This window comes from Stegostoma tigrinum, chromosome 5, assembly GCF_030684315.1.
Source record: "Stegostoma tigrinum isolate sSteTig4 chromosome 5, sSteTig4.hap1, whole genome shotgun sequence".
In the NCBI taxonomy this organism is placed as follows: Eukaryota; Metazoa; Chordata; class Chondrichthyes; order Orectolobiformes; family Stegostomatidae; genus Stegostoma; species Stegostoma tigrinum.
Window position 1 is genome coordinate 19,805,370 of NC_081358.1, and position 13,335 is coordinate 19,818,704.

Sequence of the window (13,335 nt, forward strand, 5' to 3'; positions counted from 1 at the left end):
GCTTTTTGCCACACAAGTTGTCCCATGTTTTAGCTACACCAAGTTAAAACTTCATTTTTAGAAATGACTATCGCTACCTCTGGTGTGAAATATGCTATAATAAAGAATTTTCTTCATAAGAAGAACAGATTATGATTCCACAATGACTGTGTAGTGGTCAATCCAATTGTTATTCTCATGGACAGACGCAACTACAACAGGTAGATTGGTAAAAATGAGGTCAAGTAAGTTTCTCCATCTTTTTTGCCAGTTCTCTTATCATAAGCCACAAAGCCATACTAGCAGCTACATCCTTTACAAGTTGGCCAGCTTGGGCAGGAGCACTATCACTGAGCGGCCCAGCCATCCAAAGTACATTCTATTCCACACCCACCCTGAGAGTTTCCACCAAGCAGCGATGGGGGCAGAAGGTGGTAAGGATGGGCGTTTAGGGGAGACAGGGGCACGTGCTAACCAGCAAGCTGTTCCCTAGTAAATGTTTTACTTAATGCTAACAGGCATCATGAGGTTTATGATATTGAGCCAAGACTAAGGACTCACAGGGCAACTGTCTCCCAATTGAGTACCACTGTGCCACCTGTGGTGGTGGAGGGATTGGAGCACAGTAATATTCGTGGCTTCATATCTTACAGACAATATCAGGTTGTTGCTTGACACGGTATAGGACATCTCTTCCAATGTTGGCACAAACCCCCTAGACGGTAGTACGGGCTCTTGGCAAAGTTAAAGTCAAGTTTGTTTTTTCCCCTTTCTGGTCTAAAGCCATGAGTCGAGCAGTCAAGACTTTATTTAAAAATAAGGGGTAGGCCATTTAGAACAGAGTTAAGGAAAAACTTCACCCAGAGAGTGGTGGATACATGGAATGGTCTGCACCAGAACGCAGTGGAGGCCAACTCTCTGGATACTTTCAAGAAAGAGATAGATAGAGCTCTTAAAGATAGTGGATGCAAGGATTATGGGGATAAGGCAGGAACAAGATACTGATTTTGGATCATCAGCCATGATCGTAATGAATGGTGGTGCTGGCTCGAGGGGCCGAATGGCCTACTCCTGCACCTATTGTCTATTGACTTTCTTCTCTAAAAAGGAATTAATGAACCAGACGAAGTCAGAGTAATACAGCATGGAAACAGACCCTTCAGTCTATGCCAACAAGAGTTCCCAAAACTAAACTAGTTCTATTTGCCTGTGCCCTGCCCCACCCCACCCCCCTCATTCAGCAATACCTTTTTGCTGACAAAGTACATGTTTCAAAGTATGAATGAAGCACAGGTTCACTGAAACAATTTCCATCTTTAGCTGCTGTAGACAGGAACAGGACTACAGCTGGTGTCCTAAATGTAGCCCTGTAGACAAGCACCTCACTAAGTGGTACTGAACAGGAAACATTCAGCGATTACAATCTTTTGGAATCTTCTTAGGATCTAGACTCTCCTGTAGCCCAGTTTCTAAGGCTCTTACCTGAACTCCTCAACAGACAAACTAGCTGTCTACATCCAATCCTCCAGTAGAGGAAGCTCCCCTTTCTGAAGGACCAGGATGTGCAATGCACTGCAAATGAGTGTTGTATGACTGGTGTATGTTGGCGTGTGCTATCTGGTCTATGCTAATATCCGACTGCATTCTAAGCAAAACAATGATCTGATCAACACTTGGCTATCATTGTACCTACACTTAGGATCCACCATTAACATCTTACTGGAGTTATCAAACCAGTTTTCTAAAAAATTACATTTTGTCACTGAGCAGCCAGCTATCCAAAGATTCTGGGACAAGAAGTATGCTTGGTATTTAGGAGGGTTTAAGGATGTCAACACCATGCACAAACATGTAGGACTCTGGTATCATTTATGGTTAATTAACATCTCCAGCTGTCAGCTGGCACTTTTGTAACTGCATGGGTATAATTAATTATCTCTTGTACTTTTGGAAACCAGCTGATAAAGTTGCTAGCTACTTCCACTACCCTTGCATTGTCAGGTGTAACAGATAGCTAATGACAGATATGCCCAAACATGGCATCAACGAAGACCTTAATGCAATGATTTGCTGCAGACTGGGTGATCCTACTAAGGTATTCACGTGTTGCCTGGAAGAGCTTGAAGACAAGTTCAAAATCACTTCTTTTGGAGGCTACAGGCTCTGGTTTGCCACTCATGCAATTCAAGGTTCTCTCATCCAGCAGCATATCACACACAGTCACAAGACTCTTTTGGTAAGTTTTAGGAGACAAGTCTTTGTTGTTCCACCGGAAGGTAAGATGTCTGACCCTATACATGGAGTTAGCAGAACTTCTCCGCATACATCTGCCTGTCCCCTTTTGCATCCCCTCCTCAGCCATTACACCTCTGCATGTGGCGAACTTTACTGCACTTCATGGCACACACATCCTTCGCCAGCTGGTCTCCTCTTTCTCCACAGCACTGCAGGAGGTGCCTCCCACAGAACTGTGAATTCGCATATCAGACACCAACTTAGCGCACTTGGTTTTTGCTCCCTTCGCCAAAAACCTTTCCTGATCCAGAAGTAAACATTTGCATGAATATGTAGGTCTCAGCAGACACTTGTTCAAGTCAGACATTACCCCACATGCAGGATTTTATCTATGTTTTCAAAAATCCATGAAAGAAACTGGGGGAAAAAAAATCACCCTGGCCATATTTATATTGCACCCCACTTCATTTTGGCATGTGCCATGTTTCATTCCAGTCAAATGAATTCTGAGCATCATTAATCCTTTGTTGGTTATGTATTTTAAAACTAATAGGCGAGCTGCCAAATTCAGCACCCACCCACAGTATTATGGCAGGCCAAAGTGACAAAGTCAGCATCACGATCCCAACCAGTCTCGCTGGATTTTATCCATGGGTAAAACTACAGCAGTCCAGCATTGCAAACACGTAATTTAGCCCATATAGCATGCAGAATGACTTGAGGAATTTTAGAAGTGACTGTACAGAAATCTAAAATTTTCTTCCTGTTTATAACAGGAAGAATTAAACTCCAGTTCTGAAGGGTCACTGGGCCCAACATATCGATTCTGACTTGTCTCCACAGATGCAGCTCGACCTGCTGAGTTTCTACAGCAATTTCTGTTTTTTGTTTCAGGTTTCCAACATCCAGTTCTTTTTTTAAAAAAAACTATTGACTGTGGCAGTGTAAGTTGGTCACTGAAAGAATATTCATGGTGGAAAAGAGTGAAGCTGAAATACTCACTTTTCTGCCTTTGGTGTAGTCAACTACAATGATTCTGAATGATAATTAAACGAGTTTTATTTTTAAAAAATTAGCTCTTGACAGGCTTTTAAGGTTGACATTACTATTCCGTGTAGATTATTTTATAATATGTACTTCAAGTTAATTGTCCAAATGATATTATCTTTATATTCATTGCCTTATCAATAAATACAACTTTCTTTAAATATTCTACAAATAGACACTTTCACTCTCGGCAGTTCATTATAATAATGAGAAATTCTTAAAATGTGGATACTTACAAGCATCTCTCCTTCTTTAACTTGCTTACTTTAATTTGCAGCACTGCATTTAAAAGAAATAGATTTCAAAATGATACACATGGAAAACAGCATTATAAACTACTGAAATCAAGATCAAGTTAGCAGATGTACTGGAAGCAAAAATACTCCAATCCTAGCAATTGTTGAAACACTATTCTGTTCCTTCATTATCTGAAAGGTGAGGGGAAACCCAAAAGCATGAACAAAACTGGAAAATGCTGGAGTAAAGCAGCAGGTTTAGTCAGTGTCCATGACAAAAACAGACAAGTTAATGATCTGGCTCTTCAAAATGTTTTGAACAAACCTTAACTTGTTTGTAGTCTCCAAGAACATTGGCTAGCCTGAAGTATTTTTCTTCTGCTTTCTCTTCAGCTTTGCTCAATTGTCAACTGTTTACAATTTTAAAATTATAACAAATCTAGTCATTGATTGAGTAATTTTACAACTAGGTAACAGGGTCTACATTGTATGTGATGCCAATAGCATAAAGTAAACATCTTGAAAAGCTAGAAACAAATACATAATCAGCACTGTAAATGAAACTTTCATTTTGTTCTGGTAAAAACCTGCTGTTGGTAGATAGCTCAAAGTCAAATCGGTCATATTAGCTGTACTTATCTAGTCATCGTGTGAACAATCCTACACTAGAATGACTATAAACATGGATCAGTGGAAGTGAAAAGGGACAATTATTAATCTATTGCAATGGCTTTTTTAACCACTAATATACCTGAGTCCACAAACTGCTGGTCTCCCTACGCAGGGATGAAATTAGCAATTTTTAGATAGTTTCTAATCAAACTGTTCAGACATGTTGTCACATGCCTCTGCAGCAGATGAGATGTGGGCCTCCTGGACCAGAGGCAGGTACACTAAGTGCTCCAAAAGAGCCCTCCTTTCTAACTTTTATTGCAAGAGTCCATATTAAGTAATTGGTTAGCTGAGTAATTGAATCAAATTGCAATGTTGAGCATTTGCACAAGTTGCAGGTTTGTGTCTATCACAAATGTTTGTTTATTTATTTCCCTACGAATAGGGTGTTGGGTGTTTAAGGTACAAGAGCCTTAGGTGGGTAGCTTATATCAGTCAAATGAGTACCCCCCCGGAGCGAAATTGCCTGCGTACATAACTCAACTTCTATCTTGGCAGGCAGAGAGCACTGAGCAGCCTGCAACACAAGTTAGTTTAAAGACATTGGAAAATAATAGCATTTCATACTCTTTTGAGATAAGATAGTTTAAACTGGTTCTTAATGGAAGCATTTGTATTAGTTGTTATTTTGCTGTTTCATTTTGTTTCAATGTAATATATCAATATGATTTACAAAAAGGGTGTGATCACAGAATGGTTTGTGCAGAAGAGGCTATTTGGCCTATCAAAACTGTGCCAGCTCTCCGCAGAAACAATTCACCCACTGCCATTCATCTACTTTCTTTCCAGTGCCCTGCACATTCATTCTTTCCAGATAGTAATGCATTTCCCTCTTCAACATGTTGATTGAACCTGCCTTGACCAAACTGTCAGGCATGGCATTCCACACGTTAATAAGTCACTTATCAGGAAAAATCTTTTTAGCTCTTGCAAATCACCGTGTCCTCTTCTGCTTTTTTGGGCCACTTATGGTTTTGAATATTCATTTCAAAATTCTTTGTGAACTTCTCTTCTCCAAGAGAAAACAAGCAAAATGTTCCAAATTTTTTTCTACATAACTGATATCACTCATCCAGGACTATTCTCTTGATTCCTTTCTACACCCTCTCCAATGCCTTCACATCCTTCCTAAAGTGTAACACACAGAATTGTACACAATACTATAGTTAGGGCCAAGGGCAGTGTTCTCCACAAGTTTAAAATAAGTTCATTGCTTTTGTGCTTTATTTCCCTATGAATAGGGTGCTGGGTGTTTTACTAGCCATACTTTCTCAATCTGTCCTGCCGCTTCCAATTATTATAAACTGTACACTTTATAACTTCTCTCTCCATGTCTTCCTAAAACGAATCACATTTTTCTGTATCAAATTTCATGTGCCACTTGTCTGCTCTTTTTGTCAAACTGCCTAATTCCTTTTGAAGATCTACATATCTACATAGCATTTCAGTTCCAAGTTTTGGATAATCACCAAATCTTGACATTATGTCCACACACCAAGATAAAGGTACTTAATATGTACCAAGAATAACAGGAGACCCAACAGTATCACTCATGGAACGGTAGTCTCCAGTCACAAAACCATTCATTAATAACAATGATAGTACATTGTTTGCTGTAAGCAGCCCATGGAACTTCAGATGTAAAAGTATTCAGTAAAACAATTAATAATTATATTCTATTCACGAGCACAACAACATGCACAAGGGTGCAAGCTTGTGATCATAACATCTGTGCCTTTGTTTACTGAAAGTGCATCTTGCTGCAAGCAGAAGAATTGGGAGAGTTTGAATTTGATACCATGTTAATGCTGTGCATACCACAGTACTCATTGTTCTTCAGCAAAAGCTTTATCAAAGCAAAGACCAGGTTTGGTCAAGCACTAAAAGCTACAGGGCATGCAGTGATCAAATAGATGCATAATCCAAAATTAATATTCATAGCCCACATGTTTATTTTACATTTTAAAAGAAAATCAAACTGCACCATTACTCGCTAGGCTTAAAAAAATACATACTTAAGTGGATACTGTTTATTTCTAAGCATTCACCACCTGTGGTTTGGGACTGAAAGGGGGTAAAGAAAGCACTTTCTATTCCACTGGGTCAAACAGACAACTGCAATTAAAACCATATAAAGTGCATTGAATCCTGATCCACACCCAACCAAAGGTATGAGACTGCCCAACAATACGGCTCCTGTATGAACAGGCAACTTGTTCAACAAAGCATTCCATATTGAAACTACTGCAACCTGAGCCACTAATAAAAGGGAAGCAGTAACTCGAGCAGTCAAGTACTGCACTGCGTACAAATCAAATATAAAAATCTTCTGAACCAAAACAAAAAAAATTAAAACACATCTATTGTAAAAGGAGAGAGAGAGAACTTAACACTTTCCTAAGATGTAGATGATTTTAAATAATAAAATTCACCTAAAAAGTGAATATCTTTACAAAGTCCAAATTTTTCAAAAATTTAAACCTTGTGTCATGTTTAATCCAGGGTCAAGGAAGCAAGTTTAAATACCTTAAATGCAAGTGTTTGTAGCTCTCAATTATCAATATTTCTAGCTTTCCATGTTACAAGGAGTTGACTTCTCCCTGTCAGTGATGTCTGAAAACAACTGGTATGAATCAAATATATACACTGCTAAGATTTTGAAGTTCAAGCCTGACTAAAGCTCACTAATAATACAGCTATGACGAGATAACGAGACCTCAATATATCCTTTACCTTGAAGGCTGCTTTTCCAGGTAAAGAGGAAACGTTTGCACATAGGACATGAAATATAAACTGGGGCAACTGCAGGTGAGCATTGGCAAGAATTGAGATTAGTCATAGCCACCAAAAATGTGGGGCTGAATCTTACCATATTTTGGAGAAGCGTCATTTTCAGAAAGTTCAATGGAAGGTTTCTCTTCACAAGGTGTAGCAAGTTTTCATGTGCTGGTGTCCTAAACTTGCCTCATTAAGAATCTAGAGATAATGGGAACTGCAGATGCTGGAGATTCCAAGATAATAAAATGTGAGGCTGGATGAACACAGCAGGCCAAGCAGCATCTCAGGAGCACAAAAGCTGACGTTTCGGGCCTAGACCCTTCATCAGAGAGGGGGATGGGGGGAGGGAACTGGAATAAATAGGGAGAGAGGGGGAGGCGGACCGAAGATGGAGAGTAAAGAAGATAGGTGGAGAGGGTGTAGGTGGGGAGGTAGGGAGGGGATAGGTCAGTCCAGGGAAGACGGACAGGTCAAGGAGGTGGGATGAGGTTAGTAGGTAGCTGGGGGTGCGGCTTGGGGTGGGAGGAAGGGATGGGTGAGAGGAAGAACCGGTTAGGGAGGCAGAGACAGGTTGGACTGGTTTTGGGATGCAGTGGGTGGGGGGGGGGGGGGGAAGAGCTGGGCTGGTTGTGTGGTGCAGTGGGGGGAGGGGATGAACTGGGCTGGTTTAGGGATGCAGTGGGGGAAGGGGAGATTTTGAAACTGGTGAAGTCCACATTGATACCATATGGCTGCAGGGTTCCCAGGCGGAATATGAGTTGCTGTTCCTGCAACCTTCGGGTGGCATCATTGTGGCAGTGCAGGAGGCCCATGATGGACATGTCATCAAGAGAATGGGAGGGGGAGTGGAAATGGTTTGCGACTGGGAGGTGCAGTTGTTTGTTGCGAACTGAGCGGAGGTGTTCTGCAAAGCGGTCCCCAAGCCTCCGCTTGGTTTCCCCAATGTAGAGAAAGCCGCACCGGGTACAGTGGATGCAGTGTACCACATTGGCAGATGTGCAGGTGAACCTCTGCTTAATGTGGAATGTCATCTTGGGGCCTGGGATGGGGGTGAGGGAGGAGGTGTGGGGACAAGTGTAGCATTTCCTGCGGTTGCAGGGGAAGGTGCCGGGTGTGGTGGGGTTGGAGGGCAGTGTGGAGCGAACAAGGGAGTCACGGAGAGAGTGGTCTCTCCGGAAAGCAGACAGGGGTGGGGATGGAAAAATGTCTTGGGTGGTGGGGTCGGATTGTAAATGGCGGAAGTGTCGGAGGATAATGCGTTGTATCCGGAGGTTGGTAGGGTGGTGTGTGAGAACGAGGGGGATCCTCTTGGGGCGGTTGTGGCGGGGGCGGGGTGTGAGGGATGTGTCGCGGGAAATGCGGGAGACGCGGTCAAGGGCGTTCTCAATCACCGTGGGGGGGAAGTTGCGGTCCTTAAAGAACTTGGACATCTGGGATGTGCGGGAGTGGAATGTCTTATCGTGGGAGCAGATGCGGCGGAGGCGGAGGAATTGGGAATAGGGGATGGAATTTTTGCAGGAGGGTGGGTGGGAGGAGGTGTATTCTAGGTAGCTGTGGGAGTCGGTGGGCTTGAAATGGACATCAGTTACAAGCTGGTTGCCTGAGATGGAGACTGAGAGGTCCAGGAAGGTGAGGGATGTGCTGGAGATGGCCCAGGTGAACTGAAGGTTGGGGTGGAAGGTGTTGGTGAAGTGGATGAACTGTTCGAGCTCCTCTGGGGAGCAAGAGGCGGCGCCGATACAGTCATCAATGTACCGGAGGAAGAGGTGGGGTTTGGGGCCTGTGTAGGTGCGGAAGATGGACTGTTCCACGTAACCTACAAAGAGGCAGGCATAGCTGGGGCCCATGCGGGTGCCCATGGCCACCCCCTTAGTCTGTAGGAAGTGGGAGGAGTCAAAAGAGAAGTTGTTGAGTGTGAGGACGAGTTCCGCTAGGCGGATGAGAGTGTCACTCTCATCCGCCTAGCGGAACTCGTCCTCACACTCAACAACTTCTCTTTTGACTCCTCCCACTTCCTACAGACTAAGGGGGTGGCCATGGGCACCCGCATGGGCCCCAGCTATGCCTGCCTCTTTGTAGGTTACGTGGAACAGTCCATCTTCCGCACCTACACAGGCCCCAAACCCCACCTCTTCCTCCGGTACATTGATGACTGTATCGGCGCCGCCTCTTGCTCCCCAGAGGAGCTCGAACAGTTCATCCACTTCACCAACACCTTCCACCCCAACCTTCAGTTCACCTGGGCCATCTCCAGCACATCCCTCACCTTCCTGGACCTCTCAGTCTCCATCTCAGGCAACCAGCTTGTAACTGATGTCCATTTCAAGCCCACCTCCTCCCACCCACCCTCCTGCAAAAATTCCATCCCCTATTCCCAATTCCCAATTCCTCCGCCTCCGCCGCATCTGCTCCCACGATAAGACATTCCACTCCCGCACATCCCAGATGTCCAAGTTCTTTAAGGACCGCAACTTCCCCCCCACGGTGATTGAGAACGCCCTTGACCGCGTCTCCCGCATTTCCCGCGACACATCCCTCACACCCCGCCCCCGCCACAACCGCCCCAAGAGGATCCCCCTCGTTCTCACACCACCCTACCAACCTCCGGATACAACGCATTATCCTCCGACACTTCCGCCATTTACAATCCGACCCCACCACCCAAGACATTTTTCCATCCCCTCCCCTGTCTGCTTTCCGGAGAGACCACTCTCTCCGTGACTCCCTTGTTCGCTCCACACTGCCCTCCAACCCCACCACACCCGGCACCTTCCCCTGCAACCGCAGGAAATGCTACACTTGTCCCCACACCTCCTCCCTCACCCCCATCCCAGGCCCCAAGATGACATTCCACATTAAGCAGAGGTTCACCTGCACATCTGCCAATGTGGTACACTGCATCCACTGTACCCGGTGCGGCTTTCTCTACATTGGGGAAACCAAGCGGAGGCTTGGGGACCGCTTTGCAGAACACCTCCGCTCAGTTCGCAACAAACAACTGCACCTCCCAGTCGCAAACCATTTCCACTCCCCCTCCCATTCTCTTGATGACATGTCCATCATGGGCCTCCTGCACTGCCACAATGATGCCACCCGAAGGTTGCAGGAACAGCAACTCATATTCCGCCTGGGAACCCTGCAGCCATATGGTATCAATGTGGACTTCACCAGTTTCAAAATCTCCCCTTCCCCCACTGCATCCCTAAACCAGCCCAGTTCATCCCCTCCCCCCACTGCACCACACAACCAGCCCAGCTCTTCCCCCCCCCCCACCCACTGCATCCCAAAACCAGTCCAACCTGTCTCTGCCTCCCTAACCGGTTCTTCCTCTCACCCATCCCTTCCTCCCACCCCAAGCCGCACCCCCAGCTACCTACTAACCTCATCCCACCTCCTTGACCTGTCCGTCTTCCCTGGACTGACCTATCCCCTCCCTACCTCCCCACCTACACCCTCTCCACCTATCTTCTTTACTCTCCATCTTCGGTCCGCCTCCCCCTCTCTCCCTATTTATTCCAGTTCCCTCCCCCCATCCCCCTCTCTGATGAAGGGTCTAGGCCCGAAACGTCAGCTTTTGTGCTCCTGAGATGCTGCTTGGCCTGCTGTGTTCATCCAGCCTCACATTTTATTATCATTAAGAATCTACTCTGCTACTATGCTGCCTCTTTAATGCTGAACAGATTCTCCCACTTGCTGTAGCCAGTCGTACTTAACACTTTGGGATATCCAGGGTGCCAGAACCAAACTTAAAAGGCTATGGCACACCTAGCTAAGTGCTGATAAACCAGCGCTGCCCTGCACAGTTACACACATTGTCCAGGGCTTGGCAGATACAGGCATATTGGCACCCTTGATCTGCCGACAGGAATTTTGAAGTCTTGGTGTCAAATGTCAGGCAGCTCACCACCTACCCAGGCCCCTTTCTCCGTGTCGGCTTTCTATCTGGTGAGCAGTAAAATGAGAACTTGCATATTAATAAGGTGAGATAAGGTAATAGTTAGGACTGTAATGAGCAGTAATCCCCATAAATTGGCCTCTCACTACTCACTATTGAATAACTCCTCTTGATGGCTGCAACTTTGCTGGTAAATGTGACTCGTTGCTCCTGATGACAAAGGAACAGTTTGCTCAACTTCTCACACGATTCTCCCAGATTTCTTGCCATGACCACATAATTCAGGCCTTGGGAATATTTGACCCGGACACATTTGTGTGGCCTTCTGCAGTGAGTTGGGTCAAAAGCTTTGAATATCTTCATGTTACATTCCATGGCTGCAATCCTCCATCGAGTAGGTAGGATATTCCTGCAGTCTGGCTTGGATGTAGCTTGATAAGAGGGCAGTGGCTAGATGCCTGCCTAAAGAAGAACAGGTAAGTACACAGGTATGAAGACTGATGACACAAAAACAGCAAGGTGGGGTGTTTCACGCTTACTCCAAAATAAGCTTGCATATTTGGAGAGGAGAAATTTTTGCGTTGTAGAACAGGAAAGGTTTGCACTGGTCCAACTGAAGGCTACATATCACCAGTTACCAAACTGCTGCAGTCTTCCCATTCAACTGCTTGTGCTGGAGGCAAAAGTCCACAACTCCTGGGAAGATCAGGTTTGTAAAACTAAAGAATTTTTAAAAAAATTAATATTTAGCAGAATTAATTGTTGCTTTGAGAGTTTATGGTGAGGGTGTATGGGTGCACGCATGGACATACATGTCTGTAGCAACTTATACAAAGTCACAAGAGAGGGGGTGAGCATGTGTAGGAAAGCAGGAAGTTGGCATGGGAGACAAGCAGATCATCATCCAGGGTGGAGGGGGGTCCTGGTCATGGGTGAACATGAACACATGTTTTGAAGCTATTTTTGCTATATAGCTCCCATTGTTAAATCTCTCTTCTGCCACGGCAGAATACAAGGAGGACTGTGTAACTAACAAGAAAAATATACAGTGCATCAAGTCCCAAGTCTCTGACACGCGTACAAACAATCTTAGATGCTCAGGCAATGTATTACTATCCACTGAAAACTGAAACTTTCTCAATAGATTCTACACATCTGCATAGGGACCTTCCTCCAGGTCCTGACATGCAACAGCAGTGACCATTTCAAATTCACTACTTGACCATCAGAAGATCCATGTCACTGTTCCTTTTTTCAAAAAATTGGAGGAGTGAAAAGGAATGAAAGACACCTTTGCTTTCATCTGTGTACAAAGTTCGGATGTAATCACATGTAACAAATGTTGAAATAGCGAAATAACTTTTCATCCAAAAATAAAAGCTCCTTTTGACAATATCTGGTTCTCAGGGCAGCATGCACCCTAAGACCAGCTTATTTTTTTGTTTAGTCATGCAGTTTAGGTGATGCTGGTTGGGCCAGAATTCCTTGCCTATCCGTAGTTCCTTGGAATGTGGTGGTGAACGGACTTCGAATCATTGCAATCTATTTGGTGTCGGTACACCCACCATTAGGGAAAGTGCCCCAGGATTTGGAACAGCAGCAATGAAGGAACAGTGATATATTTCAAAGTCAGTGAGTGGCTTGGAGAATGTGCAGTAGGTAGTGCTCCCATTTATTTATTGCCCTTGTTCTTCAAGATGGTAGCACTTGTGGGTTTGGAAGATACGGTCTAAGAAGGCTTGGTGAATTTCTGCACTACATCTTTTCAATGGTACATGTTACCGCTACCCAGTGGTGGACAGAGAAAATGATTGCGAATGCAGTGCCAGTGACAACAGCTCTCGAACATTCATTCCCACTTCATTGGCATCAGCATGCCTTACGTAGACACAAACAGAAAAGCTACGGAGGAAATGTGGATGTTTTTGGGGAGAATTAATGACCTTTCTTTCTCTGTTTACCAGGTGCCATTTGACAACACAAAATGTGAAATTGTCTCTTGATTAAGAACAGTTAAAAACTCTATGGAGACTAAATTTGTCCCAATGCTTTAGTACTTCACATTTGGCACCACGATGGTTCAATCTTGGAAGGTTGGTTATATGACACTCCAGTACTAACTACAAATATTATCAGAAGAAGTCGATAGATACACTACATTTGTGCATATTTCAGAATGAAAATACAGAATTCCATCTCCCTCAAGAAACCTGATAGTGGAAAAACAATCAAAGTTACCCATTACTTATATCTCAACACACATGAAAGAAATCCTTTCATTATTTCCTGAAGATTCTAAATATCAATATTTTACCTCGACAGAGAGAGGGAATATTAGTTATTTAACTTACATTTATTTAATGCCATTAACATGAAAAATGCCCAAAGGCATGTCACAGGGGTCAGACTTAAAGGTTTGCCAGCATTTGAAGTTATTTCTCTGAAAAAAATGTGGGAGTTGGGGAAGGTATTGTTTTGGGAGACATTAAACGA

At 44.2% G+C, this 13,335-nt stretch overlaps 1 protein-coding gene across 10 annotated transcripts in view; it reads right to left on the reverse strand.

The window, feature by feature from the left end:
• The window catches only part of LOC125451869 (DNA endonuclease RBBP8-like), a 122,306-nt gene that overhangs the window by 44,104 nt on the left and 64,867 nt on the right, over positions 1–13,335 (reverse strand). For all 10 annotated transcript variants that reach the window (XM_048529557.2, XM_048529554.2, XM_048529550.2 and 7 more), the window contains one exon: positions 3,498–3,540. In XM_048529557.2, the coding sequence (XP_048385514.2) occupies positions 3,498–3,540 (43 nt within the window). The remainder of the gene's footprint in view (positions 1–3,497; positions 3,541–13,335) is intronic.